The sequence below is a fragment of the Manduca sexta genome, chromosome 18 (assembly GCF_014839805.1).
Source record: "Manduca sexta isolate Smith_Timp_Sample1 chromosome 18, JHU_Msex_v1.0, whole genome shotgun sequence".
NCBI lineage: Eukaryota > Metazoa > Arthropoda > Insecta > Lepidoptera > Sphingidae > Manduca > Manduca sexta.
In genome coordinates this window covers 4,893,069-4,921,046 of record NC_051132.1, presented here as the reverse complement: position 1 = coordinate 4,921,046, position 27,978 = coordinate 4,893,069, and the positions used below count along the sequence as shown (strand labels likewise).

At 33.6% G+C, this 27,978-nt stretch overlaps 1 protein-coding gene across 1 annotated transcript; it reads left to right on the top strand.

Moving 5' to 3' along the window:
• Positions 1-725: 725 nt before the first annotated feature.
• LOC115442819 (E3 ubiquitin-protein ligase MARCHF5) lies at positions 726-27,967 on the top strand. The gene is made up of 4 exons (XM_037439951.1): positions 726-1,122; positions 10,028-10,273; positions 20,773-20,963; positions 23,200-27,967. The coding sequence occupies exons 1-4, from the start codon at positions 946-948 to the stop codon at positions 23,585-23,587; spliced, it is 1,002 nt and encodes a 333-aa protein (XP_037295848.1). The 5' UTR covers positions 726-945; the 3' UTR covers positions 23,588-27,967.
• The last annotated feature ends 11 nt before the right edge of the window (positions 27,968-27,978 follow it).

Below are 27,978 nucleotides of genomic sequence, written 5' to 3'. Positions count from 1 at the left end.
GTACTTATTCGAACGTCTATCACCCGCTTTACTTCCCCAGTTAATATAACTTCATAACGTATATTATACTGGTATTAGTGAATGTTTCATTGTAAGTTATCTAATTGTTAAAATGCATATTTTATAAATAATTTTTATAATATCATACTTGGTGTTGCGAATAGACAAATAATCTGCATATCATATATCTCTCATCTCATGCGTTGCATTATAAAATGTTTATTTTTATACATTTTTACACACCATTTTCCATCATATAGATAATAGGTAATAGTATCTGAATATGTTGGGCCATTCTACCGATGTAATTTTATATAAATTTTATAATAAATATTATGTTCTGTAAATAAAAAAGGGTGCTGTAAAATTATTAAGATTGGGATATTTCATAACACTCAAACCGTTATTATATTTTATTGCTGAGCTGATTGCTTGCTGCTTCAGTTTTTTTTTACAAGTTAAAGTAATAATTATTTTTGATTAGTGAAGTTTTTGTGATTTATTTAAGATCTTTATGTTCGGAAAAAGCAAACTATCATTATTTGTGAAATTTATTTTATTTATTATTATTATTATTCAAGTAACATAGATCATGGTATAAGAATTCATAAAACATTTTTGATATCAGCTGTAGAAATCTAAAAAGAGCGCTGGCAACTCTACGATCTGAAGTTAGTCATTAATCGTTTTCATTCGCAGTTCATTCCGGGCTTCAGAGATACTTTGCTATTCACTTGACGTTACAATTGAATGAAATTTCACAAAACCTTGCGAAACAGCTGCTCGTTTTGCTGTGTTGATTAGTGATAGCAAAATATATTTTTATCGTTCAAGGAGAAAAAATATGTTTTTGTTTTTATAACTTTGTAAAGGCCTTGGCAAAAGCTGTTATCAGTAGTGTTTTGTGCACGAGTGTGTAAATTTTATCGTTTTATACGCATTACAATGTCGAGTGAAAAACCTGTGTCGGAGGGTCAAGGCACCAGTGTGGGGGGATCGCATGCCTTGCAGCCCGTTGAAGATGAGAACACGAAGTCGTGTTGGGTGTGTTTTGCTACGGAAGATGACGATCGCTTGGCAGCTTGGGTCCAGCCATGCAAATGCATTGGTACGACCAAATGGGTGAGTTTCTGGTAATTTGCATAAAATTGGGGCTATGTGTAGATGGGCGATGGAATAGAATGTTCTCTGGTGGTCCTGAAGTTTGCGCATGCCGCTTGAGTTATTTTTACCTATATTGTAATAACTGTAAATGAAAATGAAATAAGTAATAATGTAAACTCTGAAACAGTAAACTATTTTTTAAGTGTTTGGTTGTGAAGTGAAGATGAAAATTCCTAAGATGCTATTGCATATTATGTTAATAGGACAAGGTAGGACTGTGTAGGTTTCATTGTCCAAAAGTTATTGAGGTAAATAATATTGCAATAATGTTACTTGTGAAATTAGGCAAAAAAAATTGATACCAAACAGTTATTACTGATTAAAGTTAGGTGACCAATTGAAAATCAACAAACTTTTCACTTATTGCAGTCTAAAATTTTGGGAATATTTATAACTAGCTATTGCTTGTGAATGTATCAGCATTGAAAATGGTGTGTGAATTTTATAAAAATAAAAGTAGCCTATAGCCTTTTTCTTGTGATTACATCACTTAAGAAGTGGCATTAGCCTAGTTGTGTGTGGAACAGACTACCAAACAAATGTCTTCAGGTTCAAATACCAAGGGTACCTCTTTAAAAAATTATGTGTGTTTTCTTTGTGAATTATCACTTTGCTTTAACGGGGTGAAGGAAAATATTGCAAGGAAACCTGCATACCTGAGAAGTTCTTTATAGAAATTTTGAGGGAGTATGAATTCTACCAATCTTAGGCCAGTGTGGTGGACTAAGGCTTAATCTCTCTCAGTAGTATAGGAGGCCTGTGCCCAGCAGTGGGACAGTATACAAATATGGGCCGATATTATTTATTGATATACAAGTTACTTGATACAAAATTTAATGAAAATCCATTCAGCAGCTTAAAGGTAACAGTCTTAGAGCAAAATAGTTGGACACACAGAAATTCATGAGTATGGATTATATATTTTTCTTATAAAAAATTATAGTATAAATACAATATTGTTCACATACCATAATACCAGCTTAGGGTTGCTGCCAGAACTAAATTTATTACAGTATTAAAATGAAACTATTTTTCAGATTTTATTGTGGTTTATATATTTTAATTTTCTCCCGAAGTTTCAAAGACTTTGCAACCTTTGTGGTCACGGAGAGACTGAGGTGTTGGTCATCCGCAAAATCAATGTTACAATATCTATTGTAAAATCCGCAAAATAGTTTAATTTTAATGTCTAACATTCACATAAACAAAAAATCATTTGTTATAGTATTTCTTTGTGACATTGTTTTTTTCTGCATTATAGATGTAGTGAAAGATAAATATTTCACCTATATTATTTCTAGTTCAGACCAGCTCATCAGATAACCTTAATTAAAGCATTTAACACCCAATTAAATATGCCCATAGTTGCTGTTTGATGATTCTTAGTGATATTCAAGGTTCTATAGATTTTTTTCTTATTTTTGCATAGTCTGAAGATTATTTAATGATTGAAATAAAATAACTAAAATATATGTACAATTTGACGAGCAAATTAACTGGCTGATTTCATGTAAAATACGTGTGATTAAAAAAAAATTGTACACCAACTGACTTTTCGCCGATTCGTTTAATTGCCGTCGTCACAGACTACTGAGTAGCATGCCCTAGCTTCCTGGAGATTTGCTTCAATAAACATAGAATTTATATTAAAATTTAATTTTTTGGTCATCATTAGCAACTAACGGAATTATGAGATACACTTACTTGTGTTATTGCTTTTCATGCATCAGGAAGAAAGTAAGGTAGGGGCGGAATTTTAGTGCAATTTAAATAGCCTAATTGGTTTGGTAATGTTTAGTGTAAGTGTAAATGTGTAAGTATTGGGGTCTAGTCATCATAATCAGTTAGGGCATGAGAAAAGACCTAATGCACGCTGACTTTTATTAGAATTATTATTTTAAGTTGGTTTCTTGACCCAAACTAACAATCATCCAATATAATGCAGTAAAACTACATATTTTTACGTTGCGTCGTGTCGTATCGCGTTGATATTAGCTCCTTTGGGTTTCCTAAGAGGGTCACCTAATAAGACTGTTTGATATGAAACTAACAACCATGGATATTTTTAATCAAGTACATCATTTGTGACATAAATACATATATATTTATGCTCCAGAAGGCATACAATTGATATAGTTTTTATTTTCGTATAAATATATGCCATTAATATTTACTTTCTGTATGCGCAATTTCTTCTAAGTTCTAACCGCAATAGCGAAAAGTGGTCCGCTTAGTTTTGCCGCAGTCTTTATTTTAATAACCCACACTGTATTAGAAATCTACTGCCGTTTTAAATGAAGATTGCTCATTCAAATCGTAATGTCGTCCTTAATAGAACCTGCTTACTAAAATGTATAGTTGTATTATGCAATTAAATCATTGATTATGTAAAATAGTGAAAGTACATTATCATGACCCTAAATTACTAATGTTGAACTTCATCATTCTTTGGACAAAAAACTATTTTGTTTTTGTCGTATCAAAAACTGTTAGGCCATGGAATTGATAACAGGTATTTCTGTTTATTCCGCGATAAAAACTCCCTATGATTTTAATATATTGATGAAGTTTTTATACTGACGTTAATGCTTGTAAATTGAAATCGTAAATGAACACCATGGACTGATTCATTTGGAAAAATCCATTCATGTGTGACCAATATACTGGAATGGGATCATTAGAGCAGGATTTCAGTCAAGATTCAGACCGCCTTGGTACAATATTTAAATATGTACTGTCGGTATATTGTACCCAAGGCTCAAGGATGTGGATTAAATATGTATTTGCTTACTGAAACTTTGCTCAAGCAATTACGGTGGATGCATAGGAACAAAATGTTGAAACTATTTGCCTAAATAAAAAACGTGACCAGAATTTTGCTCTGGCGACCTTTGTAAAAATCTTAGTCATTCAATTGGCATGCAGACAGAATATCTACATACCATACAGAGTATATATCCCAAATTAGTTTTTTCTAGAATTAATTATGACTATAAACAAACAATTCACTTTTATTTTATTGACGTACTTATCATAATCCTACTAATACTATAAATGCGAGAGTTTGTGAGGATGGATGTATGGATGTATGTTTGTTCCTCTTTCACGAAAAAACTATTGAACGGATTTGGATGAAACTTACTAAGTCGGACAAAAACGTATCCCGGAAAACTCCTTCACGCGGGCGAAGCCGGGAGCAAAAGCTAGTAACTATATAAATGACAGTGTTATTTATTATCCATGATATTTAAAGAGCTGTTTAATTTATGATTCTTGACAGTATCCTGTCTGGTAAATGACCTGTAATTATGCATCAATAGAAAAAAACGAATTTAAAATATATTTTGCTATGCGTGAGTATGAACTATGAAATACCGCGTCTTGGTTACATTCAAGGACTACAATCATTGTCTTATTAACAATACTGGCAATTAGCAGTTTTTCCCGTCAATGGAATTGATTTCATGGTATTGGCAAGTAGGTAAAACCATGTAGGTACCTACCATTCATTTATTTTTTTTATATTAAGATACTACACTTATTTAACACAAGGCCCTATGCCCGATAGGATTTGAAGTTTTATCCCTTTAGAGTGTGTAGTTCTAAAAACCCAACTCAGTGATATAATGTGTGTAAAATTTCATGCTTCAAAACCACCATTTAGGCTGTGCTTTCTTTGTGTGCTAGTCTAAGAATATCTAACATTATTAGAATTTCCCTGACCAGTGACAATGCACTTGAAAACAAGCTTATCTCGTTTCAATATCATTGGTTGATAACCTGATGTTTTGTACTGATCAGCGTCACACATTTTCTCATGTGCTGGTATCTCACGTTTCTATGTGACCTTTTATAGATCATCTGTACAACGTCCACCATATTATTGGATTAGTCGTATTTATAGATAAAAACAAGAAATGTATGGCAAATACAGCAAACAGCTCCTACGGCAAATAAAAGCACCAAAGTAATGTTTTTCTTAATACCAACATAATATTTTTACCCGGTTGGCTAAAGACCACATTAAATATAAAATAATACAGCCAGGGTCAGTCGTACACATTTAGTAAGACTGTAAGAGAGTCAGCTAGTAGTCTAGTGATCATTGAGGGATATATACTTGTAGCTGGTCAGTTAAATACTTGGATTATACTATACTTTCATATAAATTGGGTTTAGTACAGTCACTAGTGAGTTAAAAAATTGATACTGACTGTAAAATCCTTGATGAGTAACAACAAATACATCATTGTCTTAAATATCCGAATAGCATGTTACATTATTTGAAAAGGGTGAATTAATTTTAACACTCATTAAAAGCAATTTGCAGTTTCAAGCCGGGTCCATCAATAAAATAATAATTGTTTTGTGGATCAAGTCTCACGAAGAATCGATGTGTTGATGTAAAGAACATTAACGATGTTATTTAGTATAAAGGGGTTTAATTTGGTTATTAAAATTCAAACATAGGTTTTTTTTTCTATCTCGCTATCCCGGCAAAGTGCCAGGACCCGCCGTCCTGTTTAGACTCTCTGATGTCGTAAGTTTTAACCCTTTTGGCATATTTTGGCACATTTACAATACTTTATCACCAAGAGCCGTACACAATTTTATTAATTTATATTGGACTATGTTGTCAGTAGTCAATCACTCAGAGACGAGTAGTGTGTTTATAATTCAAACATTAAGGCGCTTTCGTAAGCAAAACGGCTCGCTTATCTTATTTTTAAAAGCTATCTATATAATCAAAATTAAACATCATATTTCATTATGTTCACTTTGGTTGTTTAAAATGTTATATAAAGTGGATATTGTTTTAATTCCATGATGAAAATGCCACTAAGATTGTTTGTTCCGTGCATCTTCTCCAAAAGTACACATCATTTTAATTTGCAACCAAAACTATTAGATAGATAATTGAATAATGAATATTTTGGTAGTTTAAATTTTCATAAGTATTTATAATTGATTTTTAAAGAGATTATTTGTAAATCTGCATATATCCGCTCGTAATTCGCGCGACTTTATGTATGGAACGAATTGATCAAGATCTTTTGTTCAGAGAGGAGCCTTAAGTTTGTTGAGTGCGATAACCGGCAATAGTCACGATTGTCGATCTCCTCTAGATAACTGCCGTCATTGACGTATATTCACTGCAGTACTGAAGGATATGAGCGTTTTTGTATGTTGGCATTTTACTAATGTTTATTGTTTTGTTGCCTTTTTTTTTATTAGATAATTACATGAAGAGAAAGTGCCACTTTTGATTTTTCGTTTTAAAAATAATGTTGTCAGTAGAAGAAATTACCTTATTCCATATTAAAATATGGTATTGTGGTAAACCACAACATGTCAAGTTTCATTAATATGCGGGTCAAGCTATAAATCTCATTATGACCAAATGTCTTCCAAACTGTAAAACAATATTAACACATTACTGCTTATCGGTGATATCCCAATGTAAAAACACAACTGAAAAAGTCACAGGAAAGCAAAATTAGCAATGTCGATTACTTGAACGACACACTTATTCCATTTATTTCGGTTTAAAATCCAAACTATTGAACCGATTTTATAAATATTTTTTGGGACCAATCTGGAACGTGCTTTCAAATACAAAATGTTTTTCCAAATCCGTTAATAAATTACAGAGTTCTGAGATACGAATTGAGAACCTCCCCATTTTTTAAGTCTGAAAAAAGTGGCGATGCGGCGGTACTTTCTTAAAAGGAGTCGCACATGAGAGACCCATTACCTACCAAATTCATTACTGTATGTAAATCGATAATTATTTGTGATGACTGGTACCTTATTGGCTTCAGGCCGCGTTTAAGACAATAGAAAATACCATTCCACGTTACATTTCACGAAAAACATCATAGCCATGGGCGCCGCCACGTTTAGTTTTCATGGTGCATCTGTAGTTACCCAGTATACTACATAAAATCATTAAGTTTTTTTTTACAAATTCAAATCGCGCGCGTGTTTGAAAAAGTTTTATTATAAAAAAACCTCGGTTTTTGATAGTTCCCATTGTTGCAGATTTATTCTGTGACTTATTTCTTGGCAGGGGGTTGCACGTACACCTACTTGCACCCCCTTCCCGGCTCCCATGGTCACGGCTGTCTTTTGAGTTAACATTGTCTTATTATATAAGGTCTCCGAACTCGTAAAAATATCGTACCTGATATTTTTGATTCGTGGTTCTGTCGACTTATATCGACCTAGACCTCATTTTCATTATTAAAATAATGCTTTTACAATTATTGTTTTGGTGACTCCTGGAATACCTTTTATTTTGCATCCAATTAATTTTCCACGACACTTGTAGAATGTATTTTGATGCTTCATTAGCTTTACTCGAAAATATGAGGCGTCCATCTTCTATAAGTTATAAAAAATGTAGGTATCACGCAATTGCCAACAAATAAAGCTAATTAAATATTTTGTCTTATAAGAAACTACAGAAAGTATTCGTTTATCGACAACACGTGAGTCATTAATTTATACTTATGTTTAAGATAGGGGATTTCCAAAATTGATACAACTTTAAACAATTGATTTTGGCGCGAATCAACTTTTAAATTTAATTTTAGTTTGCTTACTTAGCTGACAAGTTCAAACTACTCGTTGCTTTTGATTTGTATCTTGATGCCTTATTAATGTCTTTACCTTGAAGTTACTTTATTATTTACTTAAACAATCTTCAACTAAAAATCAGTATAACCTACCTTTTTAATTTAAAAGTTTGTTCCGAGGTACGCTTCTTAAATCATTTTTATAATCAAAGAATGATAGTAACAATTTTGAAATTAACAAAAATAAAATTACTGGTATATTTTAAGTTTACTGTAAGTTTTATTTAGTGTCATATTATTTTTAAGTTCTGGTTTTAATACGAGAATAAGTCAAAAACAAAATGTTTCTGTTGTATCAAAGACATACATTATATATGTATTCTACCGTTGTATATACGCGGAATCGGAAAATAGCTTTTAATATAATTTTTTACAAATTACAAAGTAAAATCATGTTTTATCAAAAGAAATGAAAATGAAAAATCATTCTGCCTAGTTGCTATCTTAATGGCAATATTAAAATCTCTTCCATGCAAAGTAATACGCCAGTGCATATGCTTATCTTTGTAGATAAAAAACGCGTTTCATATTGTTTTTAAGCCCTTATCAGGACCTAATAACCTCCTGTTGCAGTTGCCCATTATACATATCAGTACCATAATTGGTATATTTCTTTATCTTTGTTTTAAAATATTGTGAAAATATAAAGTTCAGGTATGTTTTTTACCCTGCTAGAATTTACATAATATTGAATTGAAAGTGTTAAAAATAACCGTCAGAGTATTGTGAAGTAAGTAGTAGTATAGTAATTTTCTGATGCTTCAAGTATTTTTTGTTCCTTAAAATAATATCTTAAGATAAACCATAATTTTTTGCTGCTTTACATTTTTCTTGTGTTACCTGTTCAAAACGCGTTTAGCTTTGCTTCAGACCATTGTTTAATCGATAAGTTTTAGAATCCATGCTTCAAGAAATTGTTGGATTTAATCTATACAGTCCAAATCCCACTAAGATATTATTCAACATTTGTGACAGCTAAAGCTATGTATATAATATACTTATTATCAGCAGCACATAACTGTGCAAAATTATATTTGCGATTATTTTTTAATACAACTTGATGTGTCATTCTTAGCGCTGAGTGCGTTTTTATTATCAAATGGACCGCGTCAACGTTGAATAAAATACGAAATCAAATACAAAATCATCCCTCTGTAATCCAGCAGATGTAAATATTATGCGACCTTGCTTTTCGTCAAGATTAGTCAAAACTAAACTCTGAGAGGATGTTGTCTTGACTGAAGAAACCTCTTTGCGGCTTTGCAAATTGTTAGTAGTTATTCAGTCTTTTAAGTTCCCATATTTCAATTTTATAGTAACATTCAACATTACTGTACTACGAGTATTATGCGTCACGAATCACGACTTGACATAATATTACATTTTGCGCTTTATCAATCACTATCGTCTTTAATTGTCTGACTTGTAGAAATATTTACAACAGATTGCGAAACAAACGTAACAATGCCGTGGTGGAAAGGGGCATTGCCCTTTGCTCTAATGACAAAATCGTTATCGATAGATATTCCTACTTCATGTCGTGTAAACTGTTTTAAAATAGGTAGGTAGTTGCATTTGGAAATTTATAGTTTTAGATTTTAAAGACATAAATATACAAATCTGCTTTTAATGTAATAACTTAGACTTTTAAATCTAATGGGTGCGCGGCTTACATTATTAGAATCTTAGTGCTGGTTTCACAGAAAACTTTCTTTTTCGCATTATGTTCAAATAGAGTTGAAGACAAAGCAAACAGGCAATTAGATTAATTAAAAATGACAAACGCGGCGAGTTCTGTTACATGCTTGTTATAAACTGCCAAAATAACGTGTGGCATAGGGATCTAAAATCTGTCAAGGTAAACTTTAACCCTCTTATTCATAGATGTTTTTTATCTAAGGACGAAGTAAAGCTGTGACAACAAGTCTGTTTTTCAGTGCTGACGCCATGGCAGCCTTGTTGTATCTCAATATTATCCAATCACAACGGCCCTATGTCTACGCACTGCGATGGCTGCCATGCCATCAGCACTGAAAAACAGACTTGTTATCACAGCTTTACTTCGTCCTTAGATAAAAAACGTCTATGAATAAGTGGGTAAAACTAAAACATTTACATACGAAGTGGAGCCCTATTCCTTAGAACTTTGTTTTACTGACAGTTAATATTTAAATAAATTACCTCTAGCAAGTTCTGTTTCTTACATAGTCTATTTATTGTTGCAGGTACACCAATCCTGTCTCCAAAGGTGGGTGGACGAGAAACAGCGCGGCAACATCACACGGAAGGTCCTCTGTCCTCAGTGCAAAGCGGAGTACATAGTAGTGTTCCCCACGATGGGTGCTTTCGTCGCGTTGCTGGACGCTATGGAAGAGGTTACGCATAAGATATGCCCCTTCATCGCTGGCGGGGTGTTGCTGGGATCAATATACTGGATCGCGATTACGTACGGTGCTGTTACGGTTATGCAGGTGAGTGTTGGGTGTGAGACGCATAAAATAATGTCGTAATGCACTGGTCTACGATTCAGTTTCGAGTGGCGTTCACCATGCAAGCGACATGCGTAAAATGATTTGACCTTTGCTGATTCTGAATTAGTTTATCGATTATAAGTCTGTTATTAGGGCTTGGAGGCACTTCGGATTTTTCAATTCTTTTAAATAAAATTTGGCGGAAATTATTTTTTCCTGAATAATAAAACCAAGAATCTGCGAGTGACTTCTTTATTTTGAGTTTGACATTGCAAAGTTATTCCCATACATTATTTCGTCCTTTTTGGAACGGATCATTGATCACATCAATAATAATGTCTCATGCATCTACTATTCATCCGGGATGAATTTTAAAAAAATTACCTAGTAAAAGATCTATCGTTTGCAAGAGCTCCTCTGGTTGCCACCACTTTGTCTATATCTGGTGCAGTATGTAAGCACTATTGCCTGTTTTAAGGACATCATAATATGTAGTTGGCATAGTGGGAAATATGATATTGATATAATACAATAACTTTAGTGTCATATGTTACAGCATAAAAAGCAAAACTTTCTCATTAAAAGTTTAGGATAATAATGCTGCCTACTTTCAAGCGAATTACTCGCCCAACATTTGTACAAAAAAAAAACAGAAATAATAAGATCCTGTTTCGCTCAAGGAAGTTAAATACCAAATATCTTTGTGAGTGAAGTTCATAAATATTCAGATTTTATTATCAAACCAGATTGTGGTTTAGTATTAAAAAGAAAGTTGTTTTTTATTTCTGTTCATTAGCATAAGCAGGTTCTTAATATATTTATATTTATTTTTATTTGATTTTCTAGACATTTGCAAAAAAAGCTGCTAAATATGATGGTATTCTCACTTTTTTTTTCAATGATTTGCTGCGACGCGACTTGTCGCGACGTTAAGATGCCTATCCTATTCATCAATTCATTAAAAAAAATGTCTGTTTCTAGAGACACTGGGCCGGCTTAAGCCGAGTGTTATCTGTCATTTTGTAAACTAAAAATAAAAACACATTACACCTTTATTACCGAAGGGGTAGGAAGAAGTGCAACCAGGGCACCCTCCGCGCTAAATATCTTTCCTCCCATGGTGTGATAGGGAACTAACCTATCACTATATCGGGCGCATATTCCATACTACAGGCTGGTACAGAGCAGAAAAAAAAAATCACTTTGCCCTGCCCGGATTCGAACCCGGGATCTCGGAGCGGTGTCGTACCGCGCACGCAATAAAACTACTCGACTGAGGCAGTTAATTCACTAAGTTCATAACCATATTCACTCCTCCTCTTTCATCACGTCAATACTGCATTGTTCAGAGTTGCGTTGAAAAAAGTTCGCCGTCCTCAACTTAAACAAATAACCTTGGGTTTGATGCTAATTGCAGTTAATTGTTACAATAATTGTTAGTCAGACGAATGTTTATACAGGTTTACTAAATATTATTCACATACCTAAAACAGAATAAGTTTCATCTTATACTAAAACAGGTCTTAGTATCAAACGTATGTGTATACTGTGAAGTGGTACGCGTATCTCATCACATTCCTAACTTTTTTGGAAATCTTATGCTTATTATACAATACACACTTATTTCTGTTTACGATGTTTATACAAACAAAACATGGTGCACAAATAATCAATGATTAGCTTTATTTGTGATTGAATGTTATTGACATATTTACGGTTCATTAGCCTGCTGATGTCTCCTCAAAATTTTAATATCAATCATGCATTACTGGCTAATGTTGAGCACGGACCTCCGCTAGTACTGAGAGGGTTTCGATCATATAGTCCATCATGATGATTTAGTACGGCTTATCACAAAAAAATTGTTAGGTATTAATTGACATAGTAACGTTCCGAATTAAATTGGAATCAGGACAGTAGACTGATGATGATAAAATAAGCCGTATATCCGTTTAGGCGGTAAATCCTTAATCTTCTAAAGGCTTATGTTAATCACTTCATTAAATATTAGCTATAACACGTAACTTTTCAACTTGTGATTCCTATTGTCTATATGATTTCCCCGTGATTCATTGTGCGTATTAATTTGGTTGTTACCTGTTTTTTGTCACATTCGAGTTGGTTCGACAAATTAACACTTGCCTAGCGGTTAATATTATGTGTCAGTAGGATCCTTGGTTCCGTTATTACGGTTCTTTGAATTTAGCACCTAAAAGATAGTGTGTATAACCCAAAAAAAAAAACGTTAGGACAAATTCGCACGTTGTATTTAGTGAGTAATCGTCGTCGATTTTTTTTGTGTGTATCGGACCCCGTAGTAAACATATGGGGAAACCTGCGAATGGGATACTGGAATCCCCCGACTAGCGACTGCAGGGCCCTGGAGGAAAGTTGGGAGGGGATATTTGGGGAGGGAAGTGTGGGGAAGGAGAATGAAATATCTTAGGATCAGAGGAGGGGAGAAGGTCAGGAAATGTTCGCGAGCCCTCATAGGCTTCAATGTCAATTGGCAATCATGAGGTATACACACTTAACTGTGTGGCTAGGGACGCGACAAATGTTCTCCTGTGCATGAGCGTGCATTCGGTGTTGAGACCGAGTACACAAGAATTGGCTGGATGGGGGGGGGGGGGGGGTTTGGGCGTCCTCGATTGCCTAACAATACTGCGTTTAAAAGTCACAATTTTAAAGGAGTAAAATTTGCATTTCTTGCACTCGCAGGAGCACTGCCTTGGTCAGAGATGTGAGTAATTGTAACTCTTAGTAACAATTTAATTTGTACATTCGAGTTGATTTTGTTTGAAGTGTCTCGGTCTTTCCAATTTTAAAAATGAGGCGAACTTTTATCTCATTTCAAAACTGTAGCTAAAGCTAAGCAAAAAAATCATTATGTCTTCGAATATTGGCGTCAAGTTGTCACCAATGTTGGACTTAACTATAGCTAATTGATTTCAAGAACGGTTTCAAAGACAATAATTAGTGGTAATTATTCCAAACGTTTTACTGCTAATACAACCGTAATAAGTTGTATTTGCATGTTTTCTGTACATACATAAATGATTATGTTTGCTACGTATGAGGTTGTATTAAAATTGTTCCAATATTAACACTAAATATTGTTAAAGCCAATATGCACTTTTGATATTCTCTGTTGATTCTATACGCTCGCAATAATATGGTACGTTCATTGTTTGACGAAGAATTTCTAATGTAAATAGGTTACATTAGAAATTCACCAGGTTTACAGTAAGTTGCAACCTGCATGGCTTTGGGTATGGTTGGGGGTTCCGTGTCCATTCTAGGACGTTGAGACATAACGAAAGTATGAAATTTTGCAATAATAACGACATAGAAAACCATTTCTTTAGGCTCTTGAGAATAAGGTCCCCGTGTAAAATTACTCTAGTGCATGTCGAGGTCTCATCCGAGATCCGTCTATTGATCTTTGGCTGTAAACCGCAGTTTCCTAGTAAGAATATCTAACTATGTATGGTTTTAAATACGTAATAATTAACTTCATAGACATATTCGTGCATAGTTTTTGTTAATTTACGTCGTATTGTAAAGCTTTGCTTACATTGAATTGTTGCGTCAATCAAATCATTTACGAATGAACTTAAGTTTTTGTGTAGGTACTTAACTAGCGTTCCAGGTTTGATTATTTTTCATAAACGGATTGTCTTTTGGAGATTATAAAGTGAATTTCTAGGTGTTTTAGGAATTTTAGCGCGTCATAGATATCACCACATTATATTTCTGCTTCCAGCTACTTGGAAACGGAAATCGCATTAGTATTATATCAATAATAGTGAGCTGATATTCAGTTGAGTCTATTGTGTACCTATCTGAAGGACACTGTAGCCAGTGTAATTATTCGTATCTCAAGATGACGAGTGCAGTGGAACGTACATACATACATAACATCACGCATTTATCCCCGAAGGGGTATGCAGAGGCGCAACTAGGGCACCCACTTTTCGCCAAGTATGTTCCGTCCCATGATGTGATAGGGGGCGAGCCTATCGCCATATCGGGCACAAATTCCAGACTCCGGGCTGATACTGAGCAGAAAAACCCAAATATCACTTTGCCCGACCCGGGATTCGAACCCAGGACCTCAGAGCGCTATTGTACCGGACATGCAATACAACTACGCCACCGAGGCAGTCAGGCAGTGGAACGCAATGATATTTAATTGACAGGTCTACTATGAATACAATAATAGCAATTCTAAAAGATATCGTTATCGATGTCACTTCTGAAAGTGAAAACACCTCTAGGCATTCTGTAATAAGTGTAAAATCTACACTACCGCCACGAGTCATAAGTGAGATCTTACACATTTCACGCTAATCAATATGCGGTAGCAAATATTTCGATATACACTAGTTTTGACACAATTTCACCCAAGATGTTGGTAGATACATAACTTTATGCTGTTTTATTTACAAAACTACATTTGGTGTTACAATTGTTATAAACGGTCGTGTATCTCGGCTCGATTCGACTGTATAAAAAAATCGCGACACACTTGACATGTTTTGATTACGCTTAGCTACAATTATTCTCAATTTATTACGGGAATGTATTAAACCGGAAATAACAATCGGTGGTGAATGGTGAAATTTTCCGAAAGGCAACTCGACACAACATATTGGTACTAATATGCATAAATTCGGTCTGCAAATCGTTTTGATGATAATTAGATTCTACAGAAATTCTACTTAAAGGAAGCCGCCAGGAATCGAGTTATATGGACCCTTTTTCACTTATGGCAATGTTTACGTTTTACATTATAAAATATAATAATAATACAGATTTTATAATTTCTGTCAAAAGCAACTTGGGTTTGTAGAATTGTATGCCTAGTTATTGATTCAAAAATAGACGGAACTGTGTCACGACGATCGATCAGCTTACATTGATGCATTGTGGTTACAATAAAGACGGGTAGCACAGAAATGAGATATTTTTATGTAATATAAGATCATTTTTATATATTGTGTATTTAACCCGTAAGGATTCACTACTTGGCGAAATAAGTAAAGAAATTCATAGATGTATTTCCGCTCAGTTTCTTGTAGGCAAGAGAACTAGTATTTCAGTATTTTTTTATTGTTCCTCATTGGCAACTACCTACTTGATGGATATTATGGTTTATGAGCATACACACATAAATCGCTGACCTCATATTAAGCTACCAACAACCAGTTTCTGAAAGGCTTATTAACGATCAAATTTATTAATACGCTGTCCAATCTCATGCCAACTTCTGTTTGAGTTACTAATGCAAAATTAACTACTTTGATTTGATATATTAAAGAATCGCATGTCAAACGCCAAGTTGAGTTTCTGGAATGATCTTTACGCTATGGTCTTAAATTAAACTGATGGCAAAAGCTTTATAAACTTATGAGGGCTGATCGGTGACTTATTTGTTAAAAAGGTTAATTGATGAAATTTAAATGCTAGAAAAGTTTTTATTGTTGATAAAATGTAATAGGTGTTTGTAGTTGTTTGTTTTGCTCTAGATAGTTGTTATTATCATTAATCATGTCTGCCGGATATTTAGCAACGATGAAAGTCATAATCACACTTTTGTCCCGAGGAAGTGTTAACAGACTTTCAGTGAATAGTTTAGAAAATTCAAGATATGTACACTCTCTATAGGTATTGCGTAATACTGGAAATTTAATTGGCAGAGCGTCACGTAACGCTCATTACTGTGCAAATTGATTTACCGAATGGAAAATTGTGAAACGTAAAATTAGCACCGGTTCTAACTTTTATGCCGGTGCCCCCAGCAAAACGGCGCGCTGATCCTATTTTAGAATCTATCTATTCCAAATTTATAATAAATATTATAGCAGAAATAATAAACATTATGTTTCTACAATATGTTTTTTTTTTGTTTGTTTGTTTTGTTTTTGTGTGTGTTTGTACAATAAAGAGTAAAATAAATAAATAATAAATATGTTATCTTTACTTTGGCCGTTTATTTTTATTTTTTTAATGTGGATATTTTATCATTATTTTTATGTTAAAAATGACACTAAAATAGTTGACTTCGTGCATCTGGTCCTAAAGGACAAAATATTATATTATAACGTGCAACCAACACTACTAGATAGAGATAGACAATTTAATACGGAACATTATGTTAAAATGTTCAAAAAGACCTAAAATAGATTTTTTAAGGAAATTATTGGTAAATCATTGCATATTCCCGCCGGTAACTCGCACGCTGTAAATGTATGGAATGAATGTTTAGGACCATTTGCTCAGCGGGACCCTTATATGATTCCCAAGAGATCTGCTATTTTATCGAGACTAAAGATTTAAACCGGGATTCTATAAAGCACATACAAATTGTCTTTAGCACTCGTGTTGTGTCCGTCTGTTGTTAGATATATAATAAATTAAATTTAGATTCATATTATTTTTAATTTCTAATCTGTTGATGGTCGTACGTAATTAATGACTCTTCGTAGAAATTGCAGCCATTCGTTCATCATTCATTCTTTACCTTGAAAAAGAATACACACACATACAATAGGGGACCGGACAAATTTTCAGAAGGTGTTTTAAATTGATCATTGTGGATATAAATAGCCAAGAAAAATTGTATTTTGCACAAATAAAGCTTAAAAAGTACATAAAACCATGCCTAAATGTTAAATAGCTATAATTCCCGTGCAAACGCTACATTATGTCATTTCGTCTCGTGTGACGTCATACGTGGATAAAGCAACTTGACAAGTCTTGTCATTTGAACAGTGATTCAATAATGCCAGATTAGGGTTATTTACCCTAGATTTAGGGTAAAACTGAATCAGCAGGGTATTTTTTTTTTGTAATTTTTGGGGTAATTCTACGAGTTAAAGTATTAAAGCTATTGTTTCACGGTATTGTAATAAATATTGAGCTTAGAGAAAGATGTTTCCTACAAAAATTGTAGGCAATGAAACAATTATAATTTTTTATTCAATACAATTTTTGTGTACAGCTAGTTGTTCCTAATAAAATGAGATAATTAAATTAATAATTATTGAAGTGGAAGTGAAGAAAGAAGTGGCGTCTGCATAGATAAGGATATAGAAAAAAAAGTGCCGAATTATTTATGATTGGTTTAAGGGTAAAATTTTAAATTCCAAATAATCCTGGGGTAAAGAGAAATTATGGTCTGGCAACACTGCATAGACCGTGTTAATCTCAGGCAATCTCAGGTTACTGTGTAACAACCAGAATTCTATATAAATAAATATTCTATTCCATATCATGTGGCAGCTAAAACATAAATAAATACATCTCATAACCATAACCTCCCTGGGTGTACAAATGATTTAATTAATTGAAATATTCATCGATTTATTTTAAACCGAAACACTATTTTTTATTTACTTACATCAAAGTGATCCTCACAGAACTAAATCGGTGAGTCTGCAGACATTCCGTCGTAGGTTCGTCTTGCTAACTGCAACCCCTTTATTCGTATATCTGTTTTTCGTGGTACATCAATAAATAATTTGTTTGGTAAAGATATAGAAGTATTATTACATTCAGGTACGACGCACCAACGATATTTTTTGCGATCCATTATGATTAACGATTAAACAATCTGTAAACGTTAAGCTGGAAGATAGTAACAACGTCCCGTATAAATTAATATTAATTATTAGAGCAGTTCTGTGACAAAAAACACATTTAAAGCATTAAAATAACATAGCGCGGTATGACATCCAGATGACGTCTGTTTGTTTACATTTTACCCACGTGTGACGTCATGCGCCGTGATTGGTGTTTCATTTGCCGTAAAGAATAGACTAAAAATATTATAATTATTGTAATTTATTTATTGATTTAAAAATACAAATCACAACTCTTTTACAAAAACAAATATGAGATAATATTTTTAATATTACAAACTTTACTTTAAACTGAATTTCAGATTTTTTGGTAATACCTGTCCGGTCCCCTATTATGGTTTAGAAAATGCAAATTCGATTATGTATTAACCGCAAAGATATTTTGTACCCATTAACAGGGATTAACAGGAACTTACAATTTATTACTCAATGCTCTAACTATTAAATTCGGTGAATGTGGCCTTGATATTATAAAAATTTTATAATAGTCGTATGTTATGTTTTTTGTTAAAAATTGAATTCTCGGGTGCTATATCAGGTTTTGTAATAGTTCTGCTTAAATGTGTTTTTGTGGAATGGGGGACATCTTTGACATAAGTAATTTTTTTTTTTTTATGTATTGTGTATTAAAATTAAGATTTATATTTTGTTTTAAGGAAACATAGTGAGGATAAAATTTAAATATAAAATCGTATCTATCTATATTATTATATAAAGCTGAAGAGTTTGTTTATTTAAACACGCTAATCTCAGGAACTACTAGTTAAATTGAAAAATTATTTTACTGTTTTATAGTCCATTTATCGAGAAAGACTCTAGGCTATACTATATCATCATGCTATGAACAATAGTTACCCAACGGATTTTGATGGAATTATCCGAGGTATGGAGAGAGATTGAGGCCCTGGGAAGGACAGGCTACTTTCTATTCCGGAAACATATATTACGGAATTTTTATCCCGGTAAACTCGCGAAGCCGCGAACAAAAGGTTGTGAGTTATATCCACCATCATTCCCTTGAAAATCATGAAATAGGTTTTTCTAGTCTTCCGCGTTTAGCTTTTGTATAACTACTTTTTACTCCGGTTGAATAGCCTTTATCCGATCCATTTTATATCACAAATCCCGAAAAATACACATAAATTCTGGACTTCTTTAAAGTTTATTCAATATCTATTGGTTTATAATGTTCTTGTAGTACAATGTCGTTTCCGTTTATCTATAAAGCTGATTCGATTTATCACAATGAAGAGAATTGACGTGACACGCGTATTACGAGCCTCTTCAATAAGTGCCTGATATTCTATGATGCAAAATGCTGACGAAACATGCCGTCAACGTTAAAAAATATTGGTAAATAAAATTAATAGCTGAAGGACAAATTTTCATTGAACATGCTAATCTATGGAATTCCTGGTCAATTATGAAAATTGTTTTCATTCTTGATTGTGGCGTAGTTGTTTTGCGTGCGCAGTACGATAACGCTCTGATGTCCCTGGATCGAATCCTGTGTCACACACACAACATCACGCATTTATCCACGAAGGGGTATGCAGAGACGCAACCAAGGCACCCACTTTTCGCCAAGTATGTTCCATCGGGCACAGATTCCAGACTCCGAGCTGATACTGATCAGAAAAACCCAAATATCACTTTGCCCAACTTGGGATATGAATCCAGGACCTCAGAGCGCTGTCGTACCGCGCATGCAGTACAACGGCGTCACCGAGGCAGTCTATCTTGTGTCATGCATAGTGATATTGGGTTTTTCGGCTTAGTATCAGCTTGAAGTATGGAAATGGTGCCCGAAATGGCAATAGGCTTGCCCCTTGTTACATCATGGAACAGATCACACTTGGCGAAAAATCTGTGCCCTGGTTGTACTGCTGCCTATCCCTTCGGGGATAAAGGCGTGATGTGTGTGTGTGTTTCATTTATAGAAAGCTACATTATATAGGTTATATATTAAACGCATTGGAACGGACATAACGTGATGTTTATGGCCTGTATTTTAGTTCCAAATACGCTCCTCACAAGGGCGCTGATCAAATTCCCATACAAAAATTGACTTAGTCCAAACTATAACTTAACGTATACTATAAAGCAAATATTCTTGCTAGGGTACTGAGCCGCGTTCAAAAGTTCATACTACGTAACTAAATAAATAGGATTTCAGGATTAAATCGGACATTTAACTCATATTATTTCGATTGGTACGTATATTTTGTGATAAATTTGAAGGATATCTTATTATTTTCGCAAGTAAACAATTCTAGCGTTCATTTTTAAAATATGTCTTAGCCGGTTTGCAATAATTGCGTGCATCGTTGAAAGGAGGATTGAAAACACGTTCTAACTTAGTTAATATTCGTGTTGTATAAACATCGTTTAAAACTTATGTAACTGATAAATAGCGAATATTAAGCTGTAACATATAGAAAGTTTTGCGGAACTGTCTACCTATATCTCCTTATACGTAGACACTCCTCTTTAATTTTTCATATCATTATCATCATCATCAGCCGCAGGATGTCCACTGCTACTATCCCCCATTTTTCATATAGATTTTGTATATTTTTGTTTACAATACGCTTATATTTTCTCGTTTAATGAAGTAAAAATCTGTACATACTTCAGACTATTCTTATTTAATATCCTTTAAACCGGAACATAATAATATTAGCACATTGCTGCTTGGCGGCGAAGTCCCCGAGTTATAAATAGTTTTATGGGTAATTAGACGCCTACTCTCTAAAGCCTAGGTGACAAAGTCTTAGTGAAAACATTAAACATTTATTTTTAAATCTACCTTATCCCAAACCCCATGAAATAATTTGATCCCATCTATTCCAGGTGGTGGGACACAGAGAAGGTCTCGAGATGATGGAGTCAGCAGATCCTCTGGTGCTGCTGGTGCTGCTGCCGACGATCCCCGTGACCCTCATCAGCGCCAAGATGTACAACTGGGAGGATTCGGTGCTACTGTTCCTGAGGAAGTATTGCGCTAAGATTCCCGCTTTAGCGTACATACTGCCTTTTGGCAAGTGAGTATTCCTGTTTGTTTTTTTTATATATATTTTAATTATTAACGTGGTATTCTTGTGTAGAGTTGTTAGTAACAATTTGTCTATGGGTCTTTAAAGTTAAATATTATTAGTAAGTAGGTATTTTAATCGTTATAAATAGCGATTAAAAATAAGTGAGAAAGTCACAAAATAGGTTTTCTGTATTCCTCGAAATAAGTGTTAAAAATAAAACTCTGATTATTCATTAATTAAAATATAAAGTTCTTTATATATGTTATCCTTATGGCAATAAGATTATTATCTTATCCTTATGGTATTACTGCATATTGCTATAAATTTGTTGGTTGTCACTCCTTAGAAAAAAAAAATACTTATACTGCAAAATGAAGCATAAGACCGTCCCGCAATTTAGACCATAAATTGAAATCAAATATATTATTAGACTAAATCGATACTTTGGAATTTAAATAAGAAGTGCTGTGCACAAGTAATTGTATGATATCTAAGAATATCAATATAGATATGATATGTGCAAGTGTATGCCGAAATAAATTAGATTATTTACAAATGTTCGCACGCTTTTGACCTTCCTAACATTTTTTGACACAGAATTGGGCCTTTGAATGATTCAAGGTCGTAGACTCGTTCGTTAGTAATGAAATTAAACAAATGTATTAGATAATAATTTATTAATGAATGAATGATATTGAATTTTACCACTGAATTAGTTAATAGTCTTACCTTCAACTCTCTGGGTGGCGTAGTTATGCGCGCACGGTACTAGTACGATTACCCCGCTGAGGTTCTGGTTCGAATCAGGCCCGGAAAAAATAATTGTGAGTTCTTCCATCTTAAAAATTAATCAGTCACAGTTTGTAGTCAGAAAGTTGGCGCTGTAATTCCGTTCAGCGGAAATCACGTAAAACTGTTGGTTCTGTGTTTGATCTCTCTCCAGTCATGACGGATTGCCGTTTTATCGGACTTTGAGAGTGAAGGATCGTAGAATGGCAAAGTGCAACTGTGCATTGAGCACACGCTTGTGCACTTTAATATCTCCTACGTAACCTGCTTAATCTCCGTTGAGATTTTTCGCCGTGGCCGAAACTCGGCTAGGAGGGATTCATTCAATATTACATACGTATTCATAAGCAGTACTATGTTGACGCATAGTTCGGATGAACCCTAGTATCGGCAATTTCATATTTCCTTTGGCTTCGTTCAGCATTGTTTACCTGCAGCCACCTAATGTTATATCTCAATATCACGAAAGCATAAGTTCCCTATGCTTACGTACTGCGAATGCTCACGTGCTGAAAGTATTAAGAAACAGACTTATTATCACAACATTGCTCCATACTTATTCATACTATATACATATATTTTTTACCATTAATAATACCGAAGATGTGAACCGGATTTGGTCGCCATATGAAAATGTATACATATTGTTAATTCTTATTTGGTCAACTGCGATACGAGCCTGGAGCCTAGTGCAGTGACCGTCGTGAACTGATGTAACTAAAGTGAACTGAACCTAAATATATTTCTATTTCTATTCTATTTCTACTTAGCTAAGAAACATTTGTGAAAATGGCCCTTAGTTATTAGGAGCTAGCGGTTACATCAACGATAATGTGACTGTATATTAGTAAAGATTAACATTGTAATAGCTTTAGTAATTACCGCGTTCAAACAAAAAACTCTTCAGATATATCTTCCGAAATTACGGATAACTGAAAGCGAAACGCCTAGTAAGTATTTATTAAGACCGACATAGATTACTAAATTAACCTCAGCATAATGTTAGCACTACCGTCGTCGATATAATTTCTTTTTGGAAATACAACTTTTCAAATACAACAAAGAAAATTCACAGAGCGATGCAGTGTCGATGAAATTATTAAATAGCTCACCACCGACGCCAAGTTTCGCATGTATTAACCTTTACATAATTAAGGACATAGACCAATAGAGGTATTCATTTGATTTTATGAACACTAGTCTCCATCACCGTTGCACTAATGAGGTCAAAATTGCTTTTTAATGGCATTGCTTACGACACTAGTTAAATGTGTTAAATTATGCTTCCCTGTTCTGTCAATACAATATTAATTTAGAATTTTGCATGATTAATCATGGCAAGAAAGTATTACCGAAACTTATTGGATGCTTATCTGCGTGCTCTTCGAAGATATAACCGAGAAGTATGTATTAATAAGTTCTAATACTAAACTATATTTATTTTTAATTCCAGCGTGGAGGGCGACAGAGGCGCCATTGTGACGGGCCAGGCGACTCCACAACACCCAACAGCTACTTCCCACCTTTCACCCACCAGAATATTCTGTTCGGCATTACTCCTGCCCACCATATCGACCATAATCGGCAAATTATTCTTCCGCTCAATTCAAAATAATTTGCACAGAACGATACTAGGGGGACTTACTTACATCACTATAAAGGGTGCTCTAAAAATATACCATAAACAAATGCTGTATATTAGGCATTCGAGTCGAAAGATCCTTGACTACACAGAGTCGAATTTGAAGCTATACAGAGGCGCGGCTACGGCGACTGCGGCGACGTCGACGACGAGTGACGCCGTCGCCAGCACGAGGGAAGAGTCGGAGCAAGTCGTATGATATACAAGGATAGCCATATGATCCGACGGGAGATGCGTTTTTTTGTAAATATTATGGTTATAATCAACCATTTGTTTTAGGAAATCTTCGTACTATCAGCTGCAATAGTTGAACATATTTTAAATATCAAATCACCATACATAAATCAAACCCACGGCAAGTTCAAAAAAAATTTTTTTGTTTCTTTATCAAAATTAAGATAAATCTTCAGTTTTTTTTTTGTTCAAGAAAGTTGCAGTTTTCTGGTAGACTGTATATGAAAATGGTCCGTTTCATGTAAACGAGTTGTATGGCTTAATTTTTTTTACTATCAAAGCAAAGGAAATATGCTCCGCCTGCTTTCTCTATTGATTTTTGTTGTTGAAAAGAAAGTGAAAGACGCAGAGTTCTCCCGGTAGACACGGAGCATTCAATACTATTGAATATGTATATTTTTGTACATAAATGTATATTTCTAATTCTGTCGTGTTTTAAATCAAGAACAATACTAGATTTCATGGGATTGTTAAAGCAGCTTTTACGACTAATGTCTTAAAACACGGAAGAATATTGAAATAGTTTATTATATTATTTAAAATATAATCAATCTTGTGTAACTATTATCGATATTATTTTAGGAATATAGAAAATATTTCCTAAAATTATATCGATATCTATCGAATTGGTTATTGTCATTAAAATTATATTTTTAAACGATTTCGATCATGAAAATTGCTTATTTTTGCTGAACTAACGTAGCAACTCTTAAAAATCTGTACATATACGCAACACATCACATTAACAATAAATATTTATAATTATAATCGATTAGGACGGTACATCACTAGTGGACAACACCACTGATCCATGACATGTAACTAACATATAACTAACACAAAAAAAAACGATGTGTATTTAAAAGTGTAAATATATCACTCATTATTCAGTTTACGTTAATCTTAATGGCCGGACTGATGAAGACTGCAATCGCAATCTAGATATCGATATTTGAGAAAACACATGTAATCACGCCAATGGCGAAGTCTATTCCGATTCCTGTCGGCTTCCCTTTCGTAACTTATGTAAAATCAAATTATCATTTGAACAATTTGAAGACCTAATTTATGCATATTAGTAGCACCCTATATGTTGTGTCGTTCCCTTTCGGAAAAGTTATTCTTAGCCACTGACATACGCCTTATATTGTCGAAGTGGTACGCTGGAGCGCAACTAGTGCACCCACTTGTCACTTGTTTTCCGTCCCATGATGTGATAGGGGGCAAACCTACCGCGGAATCAGGCAGTAATTCCAGACTCCGGGCTGTATACAGTACGCGTACAACTACGCCACCGAGACAGTCTTTAAGAATAAAATAATTAAAATAAGTATTGTGGAAGCATGACAAACAAATTATTCTAATTAGTCCATTTTAGCGATCGATCTGAAGATAGCGGTTGGGATCGTGTATTGCAATCGGTCGTTAATGTAACGACGTTCGTGACTAACTTCAGGCTGGACATTAAGAATAACGTCAATTTTTAACGCATTGAGATTGTCATAATATTTTTTTACGTATTGATCATAATTTTGTATAAATGCTTTGATTTTGGTAATCGCAGTACTAAATAAGACCCTAAAATAAGACATTAGGGTCTAGGTATTATCGAGAACGAAATGTAACACCGTAAATTATTAAAGTAATAATATAAGTTTGTGGGAAATTTGTAATAAGTAACGTTTGCGTAGTCTGTCTTCGTTTGCGAAGATTTTTATTTTAACTATAATTATTAATATTTTCTTACGACTGGGACATGTGTATTAAAGTTTATATCGTTTATTTTGTGGCAAGAAGTGGATATTCTAGAAAAAATCAGTAAAGACAAATCGATGTTATTAAGGTGTTAAAATTCTCGGACTTTAATTTGTGTATTTTGTGTTTCTCTTTCGGTTTTAATTTTGATAAATTATACTACGGAACTGTAGAAATGTCTTCATCTGTTGATTAAAAAGATATAAGAGAATGAATGACTTCAAACTTTTACAAGTGGCTGAGTTCAGTTTATCTGTCAGGTAAGGTTATGTGAGGTATTTATGTGAATAGATATAAATGGTTACTTAGCGGACTAACAGCTGTTGTGTACGTACTGGAGAATAGTAGTAGGTACTTTTAAATAATACTATGTGAGTATTTTTCAGAATATATGGACGTAACCAAATAGTTTTTAAGATATGGTATTACATTTTTTTACTGACTCACTGATGTTTTTTTTAATACATTCATTTTATATATTCGTTGATAGAACAAATGTTTAAAACAAACAAAAAAGGACATGAGATAGAAAATTTCGTAATTTATTGTTTTGTATTTTGTTACGTACATTTATTTTGAGAAATACTCACGTATACTATATATTTGTAAAATAAAGTATTGATATTTAGTAGTGGGTTACTGCTCCGGTGACGTACTTGTAATGCATATTCGGTACGATTATGACTACCGCAGGTCCTGGGTTCGAACCCGGGCCTTAGAAACCACGTAAAGCCTTTGGTCCGAAATCTCTCTCCGGTCACATAGGATCGTCGTCTCACCGGACTATGAGAGTGAAGGAACCGAGAGTACACCTGTGTATTGAGCTCGCATTTGTGCACTATAATATCTTTCGTACCTGGCTAATCTCCTCTAAGATTGTTCTTCGTAATTCGGCTAGGGATTCGATTCATTCTTTTAGGTGAACTATTTCCTAAATACCACCTTTGTTAAAAGAAACAGCACAATAATTATAATTATTAGGGGAATACCTAAACATTAATATATGTGGGGGTGCAAGTTTATTCAGTTGTGCCAAATCATAGATTTGTGCTGACAAAGACTGGAGATGTTTTCCAAGATAATGTTTAGTACCTATTTTGAGGGATTACACGTTTTATATTCATACGTTCATGTTATATTCGAGCATAAATTATTGTTTCAGTAGCTTCAATTTAAATTTGTTAATAAATTAGGTTTGAGATATTAGTATGGAGAATTTAGCTTAAATTTTGTAATAAATGCTGATATTTTATATGATTGCTACAGTTCATAGTAAGTGCGGATTGAGACTTGAAAGTGTAGGTCTGAGGTGGGATATTTCTATCAATATTAATTTGTGTTAGAAAATATAAAATACACCAAATTTGTAGTTAAGAAGTACATGAATAAAGTACTTACTGTATATTAGGTTTAAACAAAAATATTAAAACACAATTGGTATAAATTATTAGGCTTTCAAAAATACTTCCCTTATTTTGGTAAAATAAATGCAGTTTTATTTTGTCACACTGAAGTTAGTCACTTGATCTATACGCTTATGACAGTTTTGTGTTCGCAAACAAACACAACACTCGTGACTATCTTCAAACCGTTAGAATTAAATCACGCGCAGAGTATAATGTGATATGTGTAATGTACAACATGCGTTGATGTAGTGCCTTTTATGCAGACAAACGGCAAAATATTTGCGAAATAGTTTTTATAAAATATATCACCGAAACACGCTTGATTTAATTTGATTATCGTTTTTTGCCATTTATCAGATAAGTTGTCGTCAGAAATTCTTTTTAATAATGTTATTGCTATAAATAAATGTTGGATGTAAAGTTTTTATAATTGTAATAAGATATTACGACAGCAATATCTTGCCAACATAAGTTTATCTTGTATGTAATCCATCGTCCATTTTTGTATTATTCATTCATCATTCTTTTTAATATTTAATTATTTTTAATTTCAAATTAGTCATTGTCTTGAGCATTTCACTAATTACACCTAAAATCTATAAATGATTAACGGCCAGTTACTTCATTGGCAGTAATAGTCAAAAGTAAATAAAGCCAAGTTTAAACTAGCAAGTTCTCGCACCGATATAATTTCCAGATGCGTTAATACTAGCGGCAATATTTTAATAATTCTATAAAAAGTCCTAAAAGCTGGCGATGTGCTTGCGCAAGTCGACTTTAGCAAGTTTTCTTGCTAATATAAACCTTGCTTTACGTTTTTGTTGTGCTCACATTTATGGCTTTTACAGCTTTTGAAGGAACTAGCTGTCAATGTTATAAAATTTGTGTCAGGTTTTCATCTAAAACATTATACGTATTTTAACTAATATGTAATTATTAGTAATAATCGTCATTTTTAATAGTTACTACATATAAGTGTGGTAATTATTAAAACGTCGATTGCTTTAGAGATTCATAACGGTTGTTCTAATGAAATGTTCAAGCGATGTTTAATGGTCTAGTATTGCTAGTCTTGTAAACGTAGCTTCGAGCCTGTGGGTGGATTTTATATAAATGATGCTTTATGTATCAATATTGTGTACATTTTAAAGTAAATTAAACATATTTTTTATTACTGAGTCTCATGTTGCTGTTT

What these genes read in the sequence shown, in the direction of transcription:
- LOC115442819 (XM_037439951.1), top strand. Translation starts at nt 946, where the DNA reads ATGTCGAGTGAAAAACCTGTGTCGGAGGGTCAAGGCACCAGTGTGGGG. An exon ending in GTGCTGTTACGGTTATGCAG is followed by an intron (nt 10,274 to 20,772) that starts GTGAGTGTTGGG and finishes CATCTATTCCAG; the next exon opens with GTGGTGGGACACAGAGAAGG. An exon ending in TACATACTGCCTTTTGGCAA is followed by an intron (nt 20,964 to 23,199) that starts GTGAGTATTCCT and finishes TTTTAATTCCAG; the next exon opens with CGTGGAGGGCGACAGAGGCG.